The following is a 24,343-nucleotide window of genomic DNA, read 5'->3' as shown; positions in this document are numbered from 1 at the left end:
GTTTCATGCAGACCAACACACGCTACAGGCTCGTTCACGCTTTGCCGCTTTGCTTTAACTGCTTGGTTAATTCCTTTTGCTTCTCGAGAACGGTGAGATTTTCGATCTGCCGCATCCTCTGTCTTTCCAAGTCCTTGATGACGCCCTCGTGGAGTTGCAAGCGGTCCACTTCTTGTCGGTAATGCACGTAGAATACGATACCCAAGCTCGCCGCCACAGATGCGGCGAGACACAGCTTCGCCATCGTCGACATGATACTTTCTGGACACAGGTAGGTTCCCGACACGGTGAATTCACGCGTCAACGCGCGTGACCGTCGGGCGGCAGCACGTTCACTTCACACGGTCATGAAATAAAGCTCCAGAACGCCGACCACACGTGCTTACGCGCAGCGTTCGGCGACGAATTATTCGAGGCTTGATTGGCGGAGGGCCGCTAAACAAACCACCAGGGGGATGAAACGCTGGACGATCAATGGCGGAAGCATCATTTCCGAAACGAACGGCTCGGGTTAAACGTTTTAACCGACAGAAATCGTCCTTTTCGGCGTTTTCGGCATGGCTGCGCCGTCGTCGTTGCTGCTTGCCTTCAAAGCAAAGGTAAGAAAGGCGGAGATTCGAGGTGATCGGTAGCAATGTTCAGCTAGGTGGCCGCTGCCATCAATCAGCTGCTCGCGATGCGCGTCGCGTGAGATCTAAAGTTTAGCGCTGCTTTATTGACCCGAATGTGACGTGCGGGACTCGCAAACGCGATTCCTAAATCGTGAATCGAGCTTTGCATCCTTTACGGCCGATATATATATATATACAGAACTGTGCACTCGCACCGATAGGCGCCTAGCCCTTTTACTCGCGATATGGAGCAGTCGCTCCTGGTCGCCCTGCACGATCAACAGATCAGTGTTTGTCGTATCACTTGTATCGCACGTACTAATCGTCCGTGCATTCGCGACACTTTTTACTGTGCTCGCTGAGGCGTTTCTCTTCTCTCCGCAAATATGAAGTGCGGCATAGGTGCTTTCCTACGCTGGTGCCTGACCTTCCATCGCACGCAGTAGACGCATCTGGCCCTTCCGGCGGCAAAATTTAAATTCTACATTGTACCTCTGCGAAAGCGGCTACGCAGAACGATTATTTTGCTGTATTTATGCTCCTTAACATGGTAGCGGAATATTTATCGCATAAACTAAAGAATCTTGAATATATTTTGGTGGCTCGGAGTGGTTGCGTGGCGCGTCGGCGTGAACATGTTGCGCATTATTATTTCAGATTGAAGAGTCGGTAGCACTGGTTCCTGACATGGGGGCCGAAGAAAAGCTGAAAGCTGTTCAGTTCTGGAACGTGGTTTCAGAGAGGCTACAACAGATTGTGAATGACAGTGCCGCTGACATCAACGCGTTGGCACTCAACATGCACGGCGAGGACATCAATGTGGTACGGAGTTGCTTGTAACCGCCTCGCACATCTAAAGAGCATTAAAATGAAATAAAGTTAACACTACCTGTTGGGGTGGCCTTTGGCATGCAACATAAAAGTTTCTTAGACTCTCGCCACAAATCAAGGGCGCATTTAAAATATTTTTAGAGTTTCCAAGATCTGGTTGTGGCTAATAGCACTATTTCGGACCTTCAGCCGGACAACCTAGGGTGTTGAACGTCATACTTATATCAGAAATAGAAATGCGTAATTAAGTAAATTTCACTAGGCTTTCTGAACCATTTCATTTGGGCGTTTACTGCAAAATTTATTGTCTCGTATAAAAGCTTGTGCTATATCCTCGGGTACGTCTGGCAAGCTCACCAGCAGCATATCACTAAGTTGCATAAAGTTCATTGGCGTAACTATGTTAATTTGTTAATTATGCTGTCTGTTTTATCACAGTCTTAATACTTGTCCCTTTGAGCAATCCAAGTCAAGAAGATATTCCTTAGGAGAATTAAAATAATGCAACTCCTTATTTCCATTATGGCTAGGTTCAATATGCTCCTGTTAGCATGTGCTCAGTCTTTTTAGCTTAGCAGAAAGAGAGCAATAAATAAAGTAGCATTTGTTGATTGCATACACAAATAAAGCAGAATTTCTGAGAAAAAGTACTATCATGTACATTTGCAAGAAGGCTTGAAAACATGATACGAGTAATTTAGCAAAGTTGCAATAATAAAACTTCTTATATTTAGTCTTTTAAAGCAACGCAGCAACGAGATGCATTATCTACTGTTATTGCTGTGTGCAAGTGAGTTTTATGTATAAAATGTGTTTTTTTGTTTGTATAATTTGACGGCAATACGACTGACTAAGCTTTAGTTATGTTGTGCTAGTAGTAGCCAGCTTAGTGATGCTCATTTTAACATTGTGCTGTTTCTTTTGGTTGAAGGCTTCACTTCACGATGAGCAACAATCACATGCAAAAATGGCACAGCCTTACATTGAAGCACATGGATACAGATCTGAAAACCTTTATGCAGGTGAGAAAAGTTTGGCCTTCTGTTAAGGCTTACGTTTAAACCCCTTCATAAGAGGCATGCTCTGGGCAGCCATTCTTGTCTTTTATACGAGATGTCTCTTATAAGCAGGGCACCTCATATTTACAGTAGGCACTTGGTGGCATTTACAGTAGGCACACTGGTGTATCTTATACCCATTTGTCTCTCATAAAGAGTTCGACTGTATTGCAAAGAAACGAGAAATTAGAGTACTGTCGAGACACTTTTTGAAAAAGTGCAGTGTCCATTTTCTGTGTGTGAAGTGCTGTATCACTGTGCAGTGTTCGTGTTATCATAATGGGAAGGCAAAATGAATTGGGAAATATTGGTGTAGGTAAACAAAAGTTGATAAACTTATAAACTCAAAATAAGAGTAACAAAAAAAGACTAACTAATTGACATTTTATGCTCCTTTGAAGTCAAAATGCAGCTTTCTTTCAGTGATGCATCCTTTCCGTAGCAGCTTTCCCATTTCCTTCAACAACCCCTTAGCCATGCTTCTTGATGGGATCTTGTTGCTTTAAGCACTGGCAGTGACAGCTCGTGATGGTTTCCTCAACAACTGCACTTAGTAAACCAAACAACAGCCCTTAATAAACAATTATGATAGAAGTCTCAAACTCGCTTCACCCAGTAGGCCACAGTCACGCAGTTTAATCCCGCATAGGCAGCTTTAGTGCAGAACGTAAAAGATAGGGGAGAGGGGGAATGTTCATATGCACAAATCATCAGAAAATGTTGCTGGAAGGGAAACCTTTCCCATAACTCATATACAGATTGTTTCTGAGAAGGACATATGAGGCAAGGGTTTTACCAGAATGTTGATGCCACTCTCCAAAATGACTATCTGAATACTGATTTATAATGGTTTGAAATACCAACTTGCCCAGTCGAGCATTTTGACCGGCTTATATAGTTTTTGTTTCGTGGTTATGTTTAAGCACATAGTGATCACATGGAGTTCACACCTCGCGATAGACTAATAATGCCTGTGTAGCTCACAAACACAAAGCAGGCCATGGGCCGCATGCGGCCGCCCACGAGCTGCTTGTTTGAGACTCCCGAATTATGGTGTACTATCATTTTTGCAGCTGAAATTTTTTTTAATTAATATAGAGAAAACCAGTGCATGCCAATGATCATTGCTACAGAAATATTTGAACTTGCAAAGAAATAAAACTTGGCTATGTAATTATTAGTTCTGTTCACTGTACATTGATCTCATGCGACAATGTTACCAATGCTCTTGTGTATGCTTGTCTCCAGTTTACCGGTAATCATTTCTAACATATTTTCTGGCTAGTCAAAGCTCTCTAACAAACTTATTTTGTGTCATGTAATTGTAACCCACTTATTTTTCATGCCTTCGTTTAGGCATAATACGGTGCAACGTAAGATATGTCCATTGTGCAATCAAATCAGCCATCTTGCATTTTCGTGGCAATTATTCTAATGTTGACAGCTGTTTTATGAATCTCAACATATAATATTTATTATAAAAAAATTAGACATAGCAAACTCTGCAGGTGATCTGCCTATTCTTTCGTGGTGGTTTGCATCATCTAATTTTCTTGTACTGTGCACAAACTAGCCCAACAACAAGTTTTACCTAAACAGAATATTTGCATTGAGCGAGTGTTGACTCTTAGCTCAAGTTTGCTGGTAGATTGTAATCTTGGTGGCTGTGTTATTGACATAGGTGGTAGGCTAGTAGAAAGGACAGATTGTTGTGGCAGTCACCCTTTGAAACGTCGTGTGGGCTCCTTCACATGTGCTTGCCAAGGCTTGGAAATGTGACCACTATGCCCACCTTTCTTCTGATTGTCCCATCAATAGTCCATGGTCCTTGCAGTTCGCACATACACACGGTTACATTTCTCTATGCAGCCAGCACATAAAAGAGGCAGTTGAATCGTATGGGGTGCTATAAGTATTGCATGCACAATTCAAAGATTGTAGGTTAGGTCCCCGCTAGCTACAAGTTCTTTAGACCGCCTTCATTCCTGTGTTTCATAATTACTGAACTTCCATAACTGCGGAACTTCTTTAAAACTAGAAATAACACCGTTTATATGTTCCCTGACTTGGTTGTCGGTTGGCTGTCTATGGCATGTCTAAAGAGACAGACTATCCCGAACAGTTCCTCTTCTTTTGTATATGCATGTATTGGTTATTACAAAGAAGAAATTTCAATGTAGTGGCACTCTAAATTCCTGTTGTTTGCAGAAGCTGCCGAGGAGTTCGATGTCACGGCCACGTCAGAAGGCCACCAGCAAGAGCTCCTGGCATTGTCCGCTGAGCTTGAACAAGTTGGTTCGTCGCAGCCATCTACGCAAAACAACTTCAACGGCATCTCTCTCGAACAGGAAAGCCTTGACGTGTCAGAAGGGCCGCTTTCCAAGGATTCGACGGTGCTCCTCATTTCAACCCAGGCGGAGGACTGCCCAACAGATGCCACATTTGATGTCGCGCATCAGCACAGTCACGATCCCGAGGTTTTATCGCAGCATGAGTACGGCCATAACAGCAGCCTGGTTCTTCAGGTGAGGGAATGCGTACTTGAGCAAAAGCATTGCATAAATTCTCTGGTGGTATTCACATCTCAAACTTTTGTATTTTTCTATTTTTGACCATTAGCTGTTGGCTGGATGGCTCTGGTGCAGCCAACAGAATTCTAATAGGGAAAGAAGAGAAAAAGTTTAAAGAGCCTTTTTTTTGTAGTCCACGTTTTTATAAAAAATTCAGAACCCTTGCATAATTTATCAACATAAACTGCAATCCTCATGTCATTTCTCGCACAATTGTGAGACCACGTGGCTTTTTCATTCAACATGTGCAGTTTATTGCGCTCTCTCAATAGGAACACAGAGATAATGAGTGAGATTACTTACATAGTGTTAAATTCTTGTGTCTAGCTGCAGTATTACAATGTTTGATGGCAAATGGTCACAGGACCAGTTTCTCCAGTCTTGCTCGGCTATAGTGGATCCACACGACACATTAAATCAGTCCGTTTCCACAATGGACGGCACATCACGTAACTACGTTTCATGGATTTATGCTGCTCATACTGGTTCTCTGCAGATGCCGGCAAAGTCGTCGAACTTGGGACCGAACAAGGACAACTCAGAGCAGTGGCAGTCTTGTTCAGAATACGCTGCCAAGCCAAAGTTTCAGAGAAAACGACGTCCTTCAACGAGAAAAATGAACACTAAAAACTCTGCTAAAAAGGCTACAGGTGGCAAGAAAGCTACGGGAGTGCCAGCTGCCACCGATCAGACGTCTTCTAGCACAGCATCAGATATTCAGCTTGAAAGCACTCAGGTAAGCTTCACCAAACTTCTTGCTAGTCGCAGTGACACACCTGCAACTGGCATGGTTGTGCAACCAAGTTAGTCGCAAAGTGACTGGTGAAAGATTGTCGCTGTAGTCACAAAGCGACTGACTGCTTTGGCCTACTCGCACAATGCTAAATTTCTTATTCCTGTGACTGCAGTCACAAACCTCTAAGCCAATAAACCAGGAGTCTCAAAAGGAGGCCCCACGCGGCCCACCGACCTTTTGCGAGTGGCTCGCGGCTTCACAAGGAATAAAGTGCTTTGCTGAATAGTACTCTAATTATTTTCTTGCCTGTTGCAATCAATAGGGCTTTGTTCGGATAAAGTACAAGGACAGAACTGGTTTCAAGCTTTTTTTTTTTCATGGGACTCCCGATGCAGTCACTAGGAGTTGAAACATCACTGTGGAACAAAAACTCTATTTCAGAATCAGCGTTCTAATTTTAGTCATTGTGGAAATCAGTATCGACATGTGTATTGTAAAATTGACGCCAAATATGCCCTTCAGAAGTGACCCATATGTGGAATATGGGGAAGGCGTTCTATGCCACCCATTTGTAAAAGGTCGTGTTTCCAGTCAAGGCCATTAGAGGGTTTTTCACCACAACCCTCAGCGTCCCAAAAGTACCAAAGTTTCCAATTGCAACAGTAGGTCACATTTTGTTCAAACGCTTCCCCGTCCACCATCTGCCCACTCCTACCATCGTCACTGGCCCTGCCCTTCCTGGAGTAAATTTAGTGGCTATGGCCCACTAGACGAGGTGAATCTCGAACCCTTGCGCAGTGAACAGGATGTCAGCTTATTCCACTGTGCAATAGCTGTGAGAGCAGACGTGAAGTGTGTCAATGGGTGTAAGTTGCACTCAGGTGTGATCACCGTTTGCATTGAGCCGCTTTTTAGTCCCCATAATTATGAGGGCTCACAGACAACACTGACAAAAAAGTATGGGGGGTATTATTAGAAGTAATTGTAATGTAAATGTGAAGAAATAAAAGTTGGCAAAAAGATAACTTGCCATGGGCAGGGATCGAACATGCGACCTTTGAATAACGCATCCGATGCTCTACCAACCGAGCTACCACGACGGCTACCCCCCGTGTTCTTTATGGGTATATATTTGCATTTAAACGTGATAGCGTCAGCCAGTGCTGCCAGTAGCCATGACACCAAGTGTGGAACACACTTTTTGTGCCTGTTGGCGTCTCGTAGCATGTGGTATTATTACAGGCTGGCAGCTGACCAATAATCTCTCACATACTACCTAAAAGCGTGAATTATGCCAGAATGAGGCCCTCGCTATGAATGAACGGAAGTGGAAGTTTTAAGAACTTAATTTTTTGTTTGTTAGACAAAATATTAATGAGTACTAACAAACAACACTGTCAAGGAAAGTATTAAAAGAATAAAAAAAAATAAAAGAGGTTTGCACTGTTTTTTTTTTTCCTGAGTAAAACTTTTTTTTTCCAATACTAAATATAGCTGTTAGGTTTTGTCATGTACTGTCTTAAAAATGTGCAGCAAATGATACTTCGTTCGAAGGTATGCCAATCTGACATTAAAATGAACATTGCCAGCTTAAGCAAAATGAGTTCCATTTAGCTTTTTCCTGTAGTTGCTGTAGCAGCATCAGTGATGGGTTGTTTCGATTTTAGGGCATTGAAACAACCGAAGTGATTGTGATCCAGACTCGGAAAAAGACCAAGAAATCCAAAGAAGAAAAGGACAGGCAGTGCAAAGTCTGTCTAAAAGAGCTGCCCAACAATTCTTCATTGACAAGTAAGAGTTCATTTATTTGTTTGTTAGTATTATTGTTATCAGCAGTAGTAGTACTGTATTTACTCTAACCTAATGCAAGCTTTTTTTGTCAAGATTTTCACAATGAAGTCTATCCTTGCTTATCAGATGAATACCGAATATCAAGGTGTCTAAAAAGTAGAGCTGTGCAAATAGCAAAATTTTGGATGCAAAATAATTCGTAAATTGAAGTGTCAGTGTGAATCGAATATTTTTCGAATATTTCTGGAATATTTTTTTGGTTGAAAGTGAAATTACAGAAAATAAAGTTGGAGAGGATTCCTTGGTATATTTTTAGGAGATAGCAACATGAAAGAAATTCTTTACAGTAGGTTGATGAAGCACTGGCGGGGTGGTGTTTCATAGGTGTCTTATCAGGAATGAAGCAATGCAGAGGCAGAATTGTGTTAGTACATGATTTGATGCAACCAAAGTGTTGCCGAGAACACATTACACATGAAAGGCAAAGATTCTGTTTCATCAGCTTCTCCTCTTCTTTCAACTTCTGTGGAAGACCAACTGATGTTGCAGACAAGATTACGCTTCCTTCTAGCTAGGCATCCCAGATTTGTACCGTAGATATCAACATTCCGGAACATTTGAAATTTTGGAAGCTAAAAGTTTTTGGCGTCCGGTTTTTTGAACTTCCTGCTTGAATTTCAGGTCCAGAACGACATTTATTTGGCCCCCATCTCCGCTACCTCTCTCATCTTCGTAATAGAGCCATCGTTTTCTTGAGTTAATAGTAGGCTTGTGCGAATAGTGAATTTCAGGTTCGAAGAGAATACGAAGTGAATAGTGATTTTAGTTGAATAATTTTGAATCGAATTCGAATAACATATATGACATATAAAGAAAAATGGGCATATTTATCATGACCTAACTAACCCTCACAATATTTTTTAAAAATTGAAATAGGGCGTCTAAGTAAATGCCATTTTTTTCTTTCAAAGGAATTCGAAAGAACTTCTAATAGTAGTAGGATTTGACTTTCAGCAGGATGCAAGTCATAACCCTTAAAATACATAGCATTTTAAAATTTATTATACTTAGAGCATATAAGCCATCATAACTATGTTTTAAGCTTAATAAAAGAGTAATAATTTCATTTAAAGGGGCCGTGCGACACTTTTTCAAGCAACCATGGAATGGATTCACTAAAGAAGCTTATTGATTGCCTTATAAATTCACCGCCGCAAATATTTTCAGAATCTGTCCAGTACGCGCGGAGTTGCAAAGATTTCTCGCACGCTGCAAGTGCATTCTCTCTTCTCGTCTTGACAAAAGTGCTGGAACTTTAGCAGGGAGGGATGGCACGGGGAAAGAAAATACGTCACTTGTGCCTTCTGAGCTTGTGGAGTCATCCGCCGAGAAAAGAGAGCAATTTTTAGCAGACTTTAAGAATTTATTGCGAATCGCATGCCACGTGCTGCGTTATAATATTTGCTAGCGTGTCCTCAGTAGTCTCGACTACCAATCGGCAGCGTCTTCTGACAATACTCAAGAAGTGTTGCAGGGCCCCTTTAAATTTGAAGAGAGGCTTCACGGCAAAGCGGATTTTTTTTGGATAGGTGCTTTCACGGTTCAGTACTCTCACACTGTAGTGAAACCATCTTTACAAGCGGAATATTCTGCCTAATATGCACTTCTTTGTTCTTTGCGAATACTTCAAAATTTTCAATAATTTAAATTCGGATATCCCACTATTCGTTTGAATATTCGAAGCATTAGAATATTCTCACAAGCCTAGTTAATATGTCTGCGACTGTAGTGGAGCTTGAAAAATAGCTTTGCTGCAATATGCGATTGTGAGGTGAAACAATTGAAAATTTGAAGGGGTGATTTTCAATTGGTCGTTGAGTTGCATTTGTCTTTGGGAAATTTGAACAGTAAAAATTGCAGTGCTATTGAATCGAACTGAATTTAAATCACTAATAAAAAATGTTTGGTATTTTGAATATTCACACACTCTATTAAATGCCACACACAATTCTTTGGTTTATCATTATCTTTTCTTCTGGAAAGTCAACCCTTGGGTTACACTCATGGTGGCATTACATTCGAGTAAATGAGGTATTATTATTTCATTTACATCAGTCTTGATTTCGCTGTACTAAAGCCCAGGAAAGATGAGGAATCAGCTGGGCACGTGACGATCATCCCTGGCAGTGTCAATTTTCACTTCAAGGTAGCATAACACCAAGTATGTGACCGTTTGGCGATTAAAAAAGGTGTCTACAGGTGGTGTTCATATCCCATGATGGTCACTGTAAAGCCATATACAGCACCATGCTGCCATACCTATTGAAGAGCAAAATCACCTGGTCGAGCATTTTTCAAGAGGCACCTCAAGTGTTGTCCTTAATCAACTTATAAGTGTTTCTCTCTCTCTCTCTCTCTTCATAGAAAAAAAAACATGCCCTTCTAGATTGATTCTCAAGACCTTAACACTGCCATAACTGGAATTTGCAATTCCAATGCCACTCCATCATCTTATTCATGTTAGCCAACACATATGGGGATGGAGGTTAAATGCCAGAAATCCGCATACTGTGCAATGACAGTGCACGTTAAAGAACGCCCGATGGTCAAAGTTCACTGAGCCCTCCACTACGGCATGCCTCATGGTCACATCCTGGTTTTGGGACGTAAAACCTTGTATACTATTGTTATATTACATCTGGCAGCTAATTCGTTTATTTATTTCAATGTTTCAATGATGGCTTAGATTTGATAGTTGCAAGATCCGACTACAATGACTGCCTACACAGAGATTATTTGTTCTACTTGATTGCTCTCGCTAGCTAAGCAGTACAAACCAGCCAATCGGGAGATGAGTTTAAAGAATCCATGACACTGTCACCCAACAATTTGGCGTTTTCAGCAAGAACTATAAGTAGAGGGTCTACTATGCCTACTGTAAGAGAAACAAGAGACGGCACTCTTGCTGCGCGCAGTCTGTTCTCACACTGACCTCTACCTCCTTTTTGTTGTGCTAGGTGAGCTCGCTGCAGTGCTTGAGTGCCGCGCTTGCTTCCTTAACTTCGGCAACACTGCAAGTATGTCATTTTGTATGCAATGTCTTGTCTGTAGCCGTCATCAACACTGCATCATCACCTGTAGCTATCGTCCCTGGTAGTCTGCATTGGTTGTTCCTTGGTGGTCGGTCTTTCCAGCTCTGTAGTCTGTCTGGATGTTCTTGCAAAGAGATTGTGGAGGGTGAAAATCGGGTGACCGGCATTATCTGGGTCACGAAGAAAATGGGGCACGTGGCATACCATGAGGAGGAAACCGGAGCAGCATTCGAGTAGCCAACCGAGTTGCCATGTTTCCTCGGTGCACGTTTCCCACCCGTTCCTTGCGGCTGTGAGGCTGCTTCTTGCTGTCCTTGAGGTCAAGTTTTCTGGTTTTCGTTACCTTCATGCTGAGGAGACAGAGGTGTGTCCTGGCAGCTTTCCGATGGGTGCCTGTTGTCGACATGTCCTTTCCTTTTTTTCTTGTATCCAGTACCGCAAGGTGTTAGAGGAAATACTGAGTAGGTGACTGCTATAGAAGCTGAGAAAGCAGCTCTAGCGGGTCTGCGAGCGCAACAATAGAAGCGAGGAGTCCTTCCAATGCCCGTACTGGGGGCATGCCCAGCAAGACAACAGTCGGCATCTGCATGTGTCCCTGTTACGGAAATTTGGGGCCCGCTCTTCCAACTGGGCTGCATGAGTAGTGGTCTCGGTCTTCCATGTTATGGTGTTGGATGCGGACGCAGAAACAGAGACGAGCAGCGAAGAGCAGCCACAGAGGCTATCTGTTGTGTGGCTCGAGGGCGCTGACGGGCATTCAAGGGGGTGCACCACAAGAACTCGATGTCTTACGGCGGGCAGATTCGTGGATACCCGAGCTGCACCATTGAAGCTGTGTTCCTTGCAGCTCTCATGAGTGTTACAGTCTTGCTCAGGAGGGAAGTAGTCGCAAGCATCGGAAAGTGGGCAGAAAATACTTGTCAATCTCGCACACCACTCTGTCCAGGATCGTTGCTTGACCTCTTCGTAGGCATGCCCCGCATTGGCGACATTTCAAAGGCGGTCGATGGCCAACCCTTTCTGATTTTCGGGCCAGGCATGGAGGGTTCCCAGCGAGCTTATGGTTGAAATTCACTTGAAGACGTCATGAAAGCCGCAAAGCACCGGAATTGCCCAAACAGCGAACGATGGTGAAGCAGCGCGTGAGAACCCAGAGTTCTAGGATGACAGGTGGTCGAGATGACAGAATAGTGCCGTTAGGACACGTAACATTACAGTGCCGTTGGCAAATGAGGCACTCGCTGAACCATGGGCATAGTTCGTTGAGTACATGGTGGTCTAGGTGCTCACGGTGGTGAGATTCATGGCTAAGGATGCATGAACAGGTGCGGGTGCAGTGGTGTGGAGCCACTGAGGAGGCCTAGACGCCGTCCCCGAACGGTGGTGGCAGCGGCAGCAGGTGAGCAGGTGCTGAGGGGGCCTGGCCGCCATTCTCAAGCTGCACTTACCGTGGCTGCATGTTAGCGGGTGCCATGGACGAGGAAGCCAGGATGTAAGACTTTGTCTTTGTCAACTGCACCATAGTAACAGAAACGAGAGAGAGCACCCTTGCTGCAGGCCGGCTGTCCTCGTTCTGACCTCAACTTCCTTTTCATCCGCTAGCTGAGCTCGTGCCAATGCCCGAGCACCGTTCCTGCCTCCTTACACTACATAGATCTAAAGGGTTGGCTAGAAGAGAATATTCCAGCACAAGAAAACGCCTAGACGTCGCCAGCTGTAAATCACACCCACTGCCGGCGACCGCCAATTTGTTAAGCCATTGTTTTGACATTGTGCAACAAAAAGTGGAGCCATCACTTTTTACCAAAGTTTCGGCCTTTTCAGACTTAAATTTCAGTGCCAACTGAAGAAAGCGAAATTTTCTCGATTTCACAGTGTGCTAGCTATGGAACAATATCATTTGCCAGAATACAGACGCTCACATAACTAGCTGCTTATTACGTAGCGGCTCGTGAGTATGCCAGTGTTGCTTGACTCTCAGGCAGCTCGTGTGTTTGAAAAACTATTTAATTATAAATGAAGTATTTCACCAAACGGGATAAAATTTCGCCAGCTTATTTGTAGATCCACAAGAGTTGACCCCTGTAACTCGGATTATGATCAGAAATTGAGTGTAATGGCCTCTTTAGATTATACCTTTCACCTCTTTCTCCTATATAACATATGATTGGTTTCCATTATCTAGTTGCACTCATCTCGCCTCGTCAGCCTGTTTTGAAATGAAATGACATGTGGCATGCTGCTTTACAAGCTAAATTATCTCAAACTGTATTCAGGGAGTGCTTGTTTGCAGCAAAGATTTTTAGCAGTATTTTTGTGTTGATGTCCTCATGCTCCAAGGCTGACCTGAAGTGAATTGTGTTAGTGACAAGCCATGATTCACAGTACTTTGGGATATATACCACTCTGTGATGAAACTGACTGAAGGGAGGCATGCACTTGCTTACGAAGACATAAAAAATGTGTGCGCTGTAAATCATGTTCACCAAAAAAGGAATTATTTGTGACATTTTATCCTATTTATGTTGCCCCTCGCATACTTGTAGACATAAGAAACTGAACAATTGCTTTGCTAATTGTATTCTGTCTGAGTTACAAACGCTTAAGACGGTATGTGAGTATTGGTCTACCTTGCTCGTGATCGTAAAGGGTGTTAATTCCTTGTACTCCACCTTGCAGCCCACATGTGGACCCATGAACGACCGTTTGCCTGTGCTGAATGCAACGCTCGTTTCTCCACAAAAAACAACTTAGTGGGTACGTGCCTCCACTTTGTTGGTTTCTAGCTAGGCTGCAGCTTAGGTAATGCCTTGATTAAGTTAGACATGTCAAGTTACTTTCACTGCTTTTGCCTTTGTACGGACATGTGTAATCGGTTAAAGGCCAACTCCGGTGATTTTTTGGAGTCAGTGTATCTCAATAAAATTCACTGGGTATGTTCCTTTGCACATTTTCATCAATTATGCTAAGCTACATGCTTGAGAGATACGCTGATTGTTTGCAAATAAATTTTAACGATTTCCTTGAAACGCTTATCTGGCTTGCCAGAATTATTGGCAACACTGTCTGTGTGACATCTTGTTCGGCATGGCAATGGAAGTGACGCAGCCAATGGCATCGCTAACTTTAGCTGCTACAGCTTTTACCGTGCTGGCCACAAGGCCACGGCGGCAGTGTTTGGCATGAAAAAGCTTCCTTTCTCCCTTTGTGGTGTTTGGCCAGCTTGCCTTGGCGTGCTTTCCTCTGCTCCGAGTGGCCGCTCGTTTTGGCTTTCACAGTTTTCATACTGCGCGCCAGCGGGACCAGTATACGACTTCCGGTTCTTACAAAATAGTTTGTCATACGTAGGCAGTGAGCTCGGTTGGGTTTCCTTTTTGGTATTGTGTCTTTTTGCTTACAAAAAATTATTGTCAACTTGCCGCGCATTTCAGCTATCGGTCTCGTGACAAGAGTGTCAGGAACATGCATCATTGCCCTCACATAGTCAAAAATAGCCGGAGTCGATCTTTAACGAGCTTATCAACGAAAACAATTTACACGTGGTGGGTTGCTGTTTAAATTTGGTTTGATTTTGGTTTCGTGGCATTTAGTTAATCTGAAAAGTTCCTCTCAGGCGCGTACGCAGTCCACAGTTATGCATGTCAATGACGCAGCAGAAGGAGATGGGCTTATGAGCACTACATGTTTGTGCATAAATTAGACAGTTGAGAGAAGAAAACACATTCAGACTGCCCAAGTAATAAATGTATCTATGCATATATACTATATATAAGTGCACAATGTAGTGGAAAATGCTTGTGATGGTTGCCAAGGAGGAACATCGGTGAGACAGGGAGCCGAAACCACCACCACTCCGTTATGGCTATCACTTCGAGTGCCAAATGGTTCCAAGCAGTGCATAATGCAGTCAACAACAGCAAAATTTGATGGTGTTAGTAAGAAATTAGGAAAGTTCAGTAATTAACTTTGTTGGCAGCTAACTGGAGGTCACAGAGAGAGGCCCTCGTCCATCGGTCACCTAAAATAGCTCGCTGATGGTAATTACATGTGTACATGTCATCCAGTAGGTTGACTATCTTTCAATCATCCTTAGTTGAGCCCTTGGTGCTGATAACCCACATAGAGCCTGTTGTACATTTCTCATGCCCACTTACTCTTGTAGTCATTGTCATTCGAGTTAAACTTGGTAATTACCATTCAAAATGCAAATCCTTACTGCATGCCATTGATTGTTCTGTGCATGCGTTGCAGTTCACCAGAGGACTCACTCGGGTGAAAAGCCGTATGCCTGCGACGAATGCAATGCCTGCTTCTCAACACGAGGCAACCTCAAACGGCACGTCAAGACGCACACAGGTGTCAAGCCCTGGAAGTGCAGCCACTGTGAGCAGTGCTTTACAGAGAAGAAGACCTTGGTCGCCCACATGCGGCGGCACACTGGCGAGAAGCCTTACGAGTGAGTGTGTTTCAGTGTAGCATTTTGGATGTGTACTTTCACTCTGTCAGCATTCGCTGGGTTTCAATTCATTCGTTCAGCTCGTGTCACAAATGAAGTGTCCCTTATGCTTTTGAAATACATTCCAAAAGGAACCTGTTAGTATTTCTCTAGCTGTGGGAGTGTAGACCAAGTGGCACATTTACACAGGTTGTAGCTTTGAGCATGTTGACCAATTAGCCATCTTGTCAGCACTAACAAGCATGTTCTGTGAGAATGGGACATGAGATGGTAAACTTGTATTCTGAACTGATCATGTTTTATGCATAGAACCTTCATGGCTAGAAGTGATTGATTCCCAAACTATGGCCAAGTTTTTCTAGAAAAAAATTCCACATCATGTAGCCAAGCAAAAAGCAGCACCTTTCCAATCTTATCATATTTTCAATTGGGTTATAATCCTCAGTTTCTTATATATAAGACCCTGATGCGCCAAGACACTACCATCATTGTGTCATAATATAGTAGTAAAATATGATGGAAGCCACAGCAGCATCCGAGCCATCACCTACAGATATGATGAAGTGTGCATAATATGCGAGCTGTTATGTGGTCTTTTCTTAAATGGTCTTTCTCGGGCTTTTCATTGTACTCATTTTTATTATCGGTGTCGTCATTTTTCGGCAGGCTGCTGTGCGGTTTTGGGTTGCGCTCAAGGCAGTTAGGTTCTATCAGGGGCCTCTACAACTTTTTTACTCAATTTTGTTTTCATTTCGAAATTGCTTACGGGTTCCACAGGGAGAAATAAGTAAGGGAAGCATCGTTGAATGAACAACGAAAAATCACCACCCAGGCATCACGTACAGATGGCTAACCAGCGAAGCTGAAATAGGTAGCCACAGGTGGTCGCAGATGTCGCAGGAAGCCACTCGAGAAACTGTCGCCAAAAGTGGGTGTCGGCCCCGGCAAATGCGTTACCACCATTGCCACGTTGACCCTGCTCCGCCTGCAACACCACTTCATCGGCTCGTCGTTCATGCTATTTGTGGCTCTGAAGGCTGCCGGATCCTCGGTGTGCAGTTGCTGCTTGCGCTTCGCCACCTGTGCTCAGACTGCTGCATCGGTTTGGCGAACATGAATTCTCTTACGAAGCAGCTGGTGATGTCGTTCTTGGAAAGTTCTGTTGTGTGGGCATTCATACGATCCATGCCCTCCTTATGTGGAAGTTGTAAGTTAAAACTGCTGCAGGCAGGCTCAGCAACATGGCTGTGAAAGGATGAACGACGTCGCTGATGGCGCTCCCGATGGTGCATGTGCTTGGGTGCGATGTAGAGAATGGCGTAACTAATGGAGTAACCATTGGAGAATGTTATCGTTTCTCGTGGTGAACGGATATTCATGTTGCCCAGTTATATGCAGCTTTTGCTGCAAAAGCTTTCACATGAGAGGTACGGAAGATTACAAAAACATGCTGCTAAAAGACTGCAACAAACAACGAAGATAGACAAGAAATACTAAGAATACATAGAACAAGAAAATACAGTTAGTAGTATGTAGCACTTGAAATAGTGCATTGACTGCATGTAAAAAAAATAAATGGTACGAAGTATTGAATCTTAACAGTCTTAGCAATTGTGATCTGATTGTGCACGTTTAAAAGTGTGCCATGCCATCAGCTTGAACCAAAGAGGACGATGAATATGACGCTCGGTTGCGGCACGTGTGGGCGGGAACATTTTAAGCCAATAAGGTGCCTCCTTGGAGACTTAGGAGAGCCACGGGAGAAGAACAGCGAAGCGAGGCAGACGCGGCTGAGTCGAGACCGAGTGAAGAAGGTGGCCAGGGCGCGAGAATGGCGGCCAGCAGAGCTCCTGCATCAAGGTTTCAGCGGGATTCCACCTAAACTCAGAGCTTCTTCTCGTCGCCTGACGTGGGCCAGGCTTGTTCTGGTCTTCTGGCGTTGGCTAAGAAACGCCTCCGGCTTCGTGTGCGAGCTGCGGCTGCTGAACGCCGAAAGGTCACTGACCTCGACCAGCTTGGCGCTTGCTTCCGTGCCAGTCAACGACGTGAGCGCCTAAACCCATTTGCCAGCCTTTCCCCGCTACACGAGTGCCTCTTCACCGTTACTTCGTCGCATCAGTTGCAAGCCCCGCAACAACGCTGTTACCATTTGCGTGAGTGCGTCCATGCCTTAATACCAGGGCCTCCACTGCAAGCACCGCGTCCCGCTATGTTGTGATAAAAGTTATTTTTCACTGAACATTTATTTCCGCGCACTGTTCATGTCTTTAGCCATTCATTATTCCTGTGAACCTCTTTCTAGTTTTGCATGCTGTGTTCTTTTTCTGTTGTTTATCTTTTAGGGGCTTTTAAATATATTGAGCGTTAGGGAATTGGTGGAAGCAAATGGTCTCGTGGACTCACTTCTCGATGACGGTTATGTCAGCGGTGGTTTTGCTCTACATGAACCTACACGAGAGCTTGCTCATTAAATAGCGTCGTGACAGCAATGGTGCTACTTTGTTAAAAATATGTGCTGGTGTAACATTCAGCTGTAAATCAACTGGGTCTCATTTTCAGGTGTTTTTTTTTGTCATAATGTTGTAGCAATGTGTACTTGCGCTCTCCTCCCAGGTGTGAGGTGTGCCAGCGGCGATTCGCCCAGTCAGGTGTCCTGCGCATGCACATGGCCGTGCACTTGGGCCAAAAGTCACACCTGTGTGAGCACTGCGGCAAGGCGTTTCGGCAGCGCTCACAGCTGCACCTGCACATGCAGCGGCACCAGGGGCTGCGCCGCTACTCCTGCGACTCTTGCCCCTCGAAGTTTCTCACCAAGGGTACGTCACGAGAAAGAGCGGACAGGCAATGCTGTTCTTGCTGCTTGGACGTGGCCCACCAGAGTGGGAGGTCATGGGCGTACGCATAGTGCATCATTAGGCGAGGCTAAGTTTCACCACTACGCCCCCTCCCCTCACCCTCTTATTGGTAAAGGCCTAATAAAACAAGCCTCGCAGCAGATGCAACAGTGAAAATCATGCTGTGACTTGCTTCTCACATGTGGTGCCTGGCTGTCTGTGCATAAAGGTGGGAGGTGAGCAGTTTTTAGAATGTGATATTAACGGTTCTCAGTCTCAATTATTGTCAGTAGCTTTCATAGTCATAACCCTTCACTTTAAAAATGGTAGAACAGGTCTGTCTGATAAAAAATGTAAACCAGGATTGACACCCTCCTTCGATACTAAGATAGGGGGGGGGCTGTCTCACTTGTGTGCATGCAGATAGAGGAAATTCTAGTAACACAAAGGATAAAAAGAAACAGGAAACTTGCCTCACCTTTTACAGCGTCCGAGCACAGCCTTCCCAGTGTTTCCAGTAATGCTGTGTGTTGGAGTGTTACTTGAAAGTGCGAGAGCTAATTGTGAGTTTTACTTGACAGTATGAATGAATGAAAGAAGAAAATTCAAAGTTCCGTTTCTGATGTAGCATGTGGCCTTTCATTTTAATGAACAGGCAGCTGACCAAAAAGCCCTCGCATACTTCTTGAAGGCGTCAATAATGCCAGACGTGGTGCCTTCAGGTAGCATACAAGGGCTTATTGGTCAACTGCCAGTTTGTCTAACAAAAAAGAAAGTGAGAGAGAAAGAGAAAAAAAAAGATGAAATTCTACGTTTTACCAGATGGCAAAATATGTGTGCTCCACACTCACATTCATGGCTATGAGCGGCGTTGACTAACACTCCCAAGTTTGCATGCACCAAAATAACCAATAAAGTGGACGAGCAGATGAAGGCCGTCATGGCTTAATTGAAAGAGAATTGGGTGCATTATCCGCAGGTTGCAGATTCAGCCCTTGCCAGCAGCGAGTACTCTTTTCGTCCACTTTAATTTCTTCACATTTGTTTGATAATTACTACATTTCAGGTTAAAGGCTACAAATAATGCCTCCTATACCTTGCTTAGCTTTGTTGTTTGTTGGTTTTCATTATGGTTTACAGTTTGAAGATGTCATGCACAGCAGAGGCCGTAGAATAACTTGTCTGGCACATTCCAGCTGACATGATGCGTCACGAACGGACACACACGGGGGAACGCCCTTTTGCGTGCAGCATCTGTGGAAAGAAATTCACCCGGCAACAGTCGCTCAATGAGCACACCAACCGTCACTACGGCATCAAGCCTTACGAGTGCAAGTACTGTGACAAGACATTTGCAGAGATGTCAGCATGTTATAAGGTGGGTCTGCTGGCATGATAAAAGGGGGAACCTTGAAAACTTTTTCTTTTTTTTATCAGCAGCACAATTCGACAAAGCTAAATACTTTATTTTCAACATATAAGTTGGAGGTCCTTCAGGCAAAATTTATTGATAGCTTAGGGGAACCTCTCCTCAAGGAATTCTCCTTTATAAGGAATTTCTCCTTTATAATTGTATTGAATACACTTAATACAGAAATTTGGATTATTTATTACTTTCTGTGTCCCAATTGCTTAGAGTACACTATTTGTGTCCTTTTGTTGTTGTTGTTGTTTTTTTTGTTGTTCAAGGTGCTTAGGAATGTATGTGTCTCCTGATGCTTTCCTTACCTCACCTATTGTATATATTGCGATGTTTTTTTAAGTATTTCATTACTATTTACTGTCCTGTTCTTTCTTTATATTTGTGATGGTTACATGTGTGATCAGAATTTGCAAATTGTATCTGTATATAATGATGTTCTCTAATTACGGCTAAGTTGTGTATGACATGTTATTTTTAGTTTTTATTTTATTTTGCCAGACTGTATTTCGGAGCAAAAGCCTCCGTCAGGCTATGTAGCCTTTTGCTTTTGCTTCGTTTTTTCTGTTGCACATACAGAAAAATAAATCTCAAATCTCAATCTCAATCTCAAGTGCTGGTTGGAGCCAGCCACTCCAACCTGAAAAGTTGAGGGAGGTCACGAGGTGGGTTAAACTCCCCTTTTCTAATATCCCCCTTTCACCAGTGCCTTCAAGTTCTTTTTAAGGGGTCACAGGCAAATCTAGGGTACCTAAAAAATTTTCCTTAAAGTGCCTTTAAGAAATTTCTATTTAAGTTGTGCTTTTCTTCATGTGATTCATTTACTGTACCTCATTTACAGTATTGCTTTGCTGTCTACTTTCATCTTGGACTTTCACTTTGTTCTCATAGAAAGAAGCTTGTGTACATATCGTGCAAAAGAATGGCAGGACAATCGAGCATTTCCAGGTGAAGTGCTACTGTTTCTGTCGATACAGGAACAGATTATTCCTGTGCAAGAAGTCTGCAGATGAGGGTGCCTTAGTCTGAAATCTTATGCACAATCTTAGGTCGTGTGCTACTTGATCATGTAAGAGGTTCTGCACATAGCAGATAATTGCTTCTTGTACTCAGTCATGAAAATAATGCAAGATTGTAATACTGCATCTCTCCACTTAGATCTACAGCTCTCTGGTGATATTTTTGTGCGGTCTATGTTGTTAACCTCCTCGCTCTCTGTGTACCCAATTGGGTACTGTTGTTTTAAAGGCCACAGATCATCACGATTCGATATCTGAGGGTCCAAATTTGTCTTGGCTATATAAAAATGGAAAGCGTGCCAACTGTTGTCTTATAGAGTAATGTTGTCTCTATCATTATTGTCTTGTTTGTCTTGTTTGCCTCTTGCAGCATATCAAGCTTCACTCCAAAACTGAGAATGGGGAGAATAATGAGAGTGCTGAGGACACCGTAAAAATGGTACGTTGCTGTTTTAAATTTTTGTAAAGTTGAGGATTGAAAGCGCAAAATTGTAGGGTGGTTTCCACTGTGCCATGCTAAATGGTCTAGCAGGTGATGTGCCAAGTCATTTATCATCCGTTCCAGTCACCATGTGCATGTGTTGTTCACTTGGGTTCTACTTAATAACTGCTAATAATAAAAAAAATTGACAATACCATTCCATCAGCTTTGCCAAGACAGCTCTACATATACATACATACACATTACAACTTAAAGGAAGTGAAATTTTAGGTGAAATCTTTTGTAGATCAATGTGTAAAGATTGGAGGCGAGGCCATGGATGACAGAGTGTTAGGTGTAGTGAAGAAATTATGAAATTTGAAAAGGTAGGTATATGATGATTGTGAAGTAGAAAAAAAAAGAAGAGATAGACAGAAGGGCTGGCAGGTTGACAGGTGGGACTTTTGTTTCCTGTCTTTTATTTCTTCTGATAACCATTCGTGCCTCAAACATTGAAAGCCAGGCAGCAGCTATCTGAACGCCCTACAATGTTAAATAACAATGACTGAGGTGCATGTTGAAAGAACTCCTGGTTGTCCAAATCCAAATAAACCTGCAATATAAACGTTTCAACAGCAATATTTCACGGCTGTATCAATTTCCTTTTTGCAGGGGGAGAGCCACATTCCATCACTCCCCGAGACTGCTTTGCAGATTGCAGGAAGTATGCGGTCAGCAACTTCAACTGATGAATCTGGCAGGATAGAGCCGATAGTAACGTCCGAGGCTGTAAACAGGCACGTAGTACCAGGTGTCACTGAAACCGTGGTTTCACACGAGGCCGCCATGTCTGGAACGGCACATGCAACTTGTGTGGGTCGCTCGCCCGAGTTCTCTGCCATGGATTTACTAGCTACCGCTTCAGGCTTTTAGGGCTGCCATTTGAAGCGAGTGGAGTGTGACTGCTTTGGTGTGTATATGTGTGTGTGTGCGTACGCTTGCGACCTTCAAGAACATTTGATTTTATTTACAAGACACTCGGTGTGTTGAAAGCTACAGACACAAGTAAGTACTAATTGGCAGAGCCAACATGGCGTATTGGTATTGTATATATGTGTTAATGACTTCGTAATATAGCATGGTGGCCTGCTTGTGATATCTGTTTTCTCCATGCTCAGAAACATACGAGTTGCTTTATATAGGTTCAGCTTACAGTAGTTTATATCAGTTGAATCAATGCAATGAGCATGCAAGTGATTAAAGAAAACACAAAGAACATGGGTAGAATCTCATTTGTGTTTGGTCATGGTTCGGTTTTTCTGTGTTTTCCTTCTGTTCACGTGATAAACCAGAAGCTGCATTTTTGATGACAACAGCTGCCTCGTGGCAAAACAGAGCAATACTAACTTTGATTATATTACAAGGACGATGAGACCGGCAAGAGTGAAGTTGTTCAGTTCAATCGGTGAATATGCTTCCTTGTCCACGTTTTGTACATAAGTTGTAAATTAAGCATTTTTTTTCTTCTGGCTGCTTTTGCCTTACCACTGCCTGGATGCTCCCTGCCCAGTTCATTGGGCCTCGCGTCACTCTACCCAAGAGACCCTGGGGCTTCTCGTAACAATTGTTGCGGCCAACGTCGTGCTGCCAAAAAAAGAACACTGGTGGCGGTCACTCGACAGCTGAGAAGTCCACACACCTGTCCACTGATTGCAGCAAATAACTTTAGTCTTGCCAGTCTTGTCGTCCTTGTGTTATAGTCAAAGTTAGTATTGCTCTGTTATTTATGTAATATGTGTGATCATTTTTGCATCCTCACTTGATGTCTAGTCAGCTGCGTTTATGTAGTAGCACTAGTTTGTTTGAGCATTCCATGTCATACATGCTTTTATTGTGCTAGCCGTGTTGGTACCTGGGCATTTTAATCTTGATCTAACAATGCTGGTGGGAGCCACAAAGTTCTTCAGTCATAATTTAAACAAAATTGACAGATCCCACGTACAGTGGGAATCGATGATATCCAAAACAGGAATGAAGAAGGTTGATATGTCACTTTAAAATCACCACAACGTTACGAGGTGCATGGATGTACTATGCAGTAAACACAAGTGGAAATGTTATGCGCACTCAGGTATCTGGAGAAGATGCAAGTATGTTGTTTATAGTCGCGTAATGACGGCACCATTAACGTTTGCAATACCAGGCCCAGCAGTGGTAGGCATGTAAATTATGCAGTACATGACTTCTATGTCATGATTATCATGTTTGCACCGTTCACGTCACGTAATACCAAGTTTTCTATTCGTCAAGCTAGTGAAGCGACCGCGAGTGCACCATGAGCTTATGTTGTGTAGTCATGACTTACAAGACATGCAGGTCATGATTTCCATGTCAGAACCTGCCACTTATGTTTTCCATGCTGTCATGTCATACCATACCAGTTTTGCGATATGTCATGTGAACGAAATCACTGCAAGAGCAGCAAGACCATGACATGTAAATCACGACATTTGTGACACACATGTCATGATTTTCATATTATGACTAGCCAATTATGCCCGCCATACAGTCATGTTATGCCACAAAAATGTTGGTATAACTCCCATCATCGAAACAGCCCGGAGAGCTAAAAGTCGTAGGCGGCTAGATAGATAGATAGATAGACAGATACACTCAAAGCCACCGAAGTTCGCTAAGAAATGCTTTATATTTAAAACCTTCATGATAGGGCCAAACCTTCATAAATGTTATAGTTGTTTGTTTCACATAAACTGAATTCCAACATGTTCATATATTTTTTTAAATATCTCGTTGCAATTCAGTGTAACCATCAAATTCACATTGTAGTTCCGAGGCTTTTTATGCTTAATGTGGACAAAATCTGTATAAGTATCTTACAGACAGTAATTGCAAAAACAAGTATTTTATTTGTTGCCCGCGAAATGGTCGCGGGCGCGCCTCAGATCCCCACAGTCTATAATTTAGATACTACTTTCTTGCAGTTCTACATTAACTTACCAACTCACTAAAGTATTACATACCCAGTATGAATCCTTCAGAGAACAAGAAAGACACCATCAAGTTGAAATTTCCGTAATTTCAGATTTTGTTAACACTAGGTTTCACTGTATGTAGCGAATTCTGCTTTGCTGTAAGCTAGAAGCAACTGTGACCAGACCTACATCATTTTTTTTTTTGGACACCATATTTTTATATGGTACATTGGTACAATGGTACATTGAACTGGTTACTTTCATGTGCACCTTCAGTGTGTGGTTTGTATTGAAAGTGCTGAAGCAGCCGACCAAACATATCACAAGAATCATCCAGTGCATTTTATTGACACACTGTAGGGCTAACTGATGTTTAACTATTGTAACATAGTTTGGAGCCTTTCATCTGTGATAACGTCTGGTGTACATAGATCATGGTGCATTTTCATTGTATCGATATATATTTTTATTTTAACTGAAATTTTAATAAAACATTCTTTATTTTGTGAAA

General features: G+C 43.0%; 1 protein-coding gene across 1 annotated transcript; it reads left to right on the top strand.

Moving 5' to 3' along the window:
- The first annotated feature begins 26 nt into the window (after window positions 1-26).
- Window positions 27-24,343, top strand: LOC119174907 (uncharacterized). Its single transcript, XM_037426036.2, has 12 exons — window positions 27-599; window positions 1,269-1,433; window positions 2,374-2,464; window positions 4,709-5,025; window positions 5,567-5,806; window positions 7,474-7,597; window positions 13,369-13,446; window positions 14,941-15,145; window positions 17,759-17,961; window positions 19,176-19,357; window positions 20,789-20,857; window positions 21,512-24,343. Exons 1-12 carry the CDS (start codon window positions 558-560, stop codon window positions 21,770-21,772), a joined length of 1,977 nt encoding a protein of 658 aa, XP_037281933.2. The 5' UTR covers window positions 27-557; the 3' UTR covers window positions 21,773-24,343.

The sequence above is a fragment of the Rhipicephalus microplus genome, chromosome 5, assembly GCF_043290135.1.
Source record: "Rhipicephalus microplus isolate Deutch F79 chromosome 5, USDA_Rmic, whole genome shotgun sequence".
Classification (NCBI taxonomy): Eukaryota; Metazoa; Arthropoda; class Arachnida; order Ixodida; family Ixodidae; genus Rhipicephalus; species Rhipicephalus microplus.
Note: the sequence above shows the minus strand (reverse complement) of the source record. Positions and strands in the feature narration are given on the sequence as shown.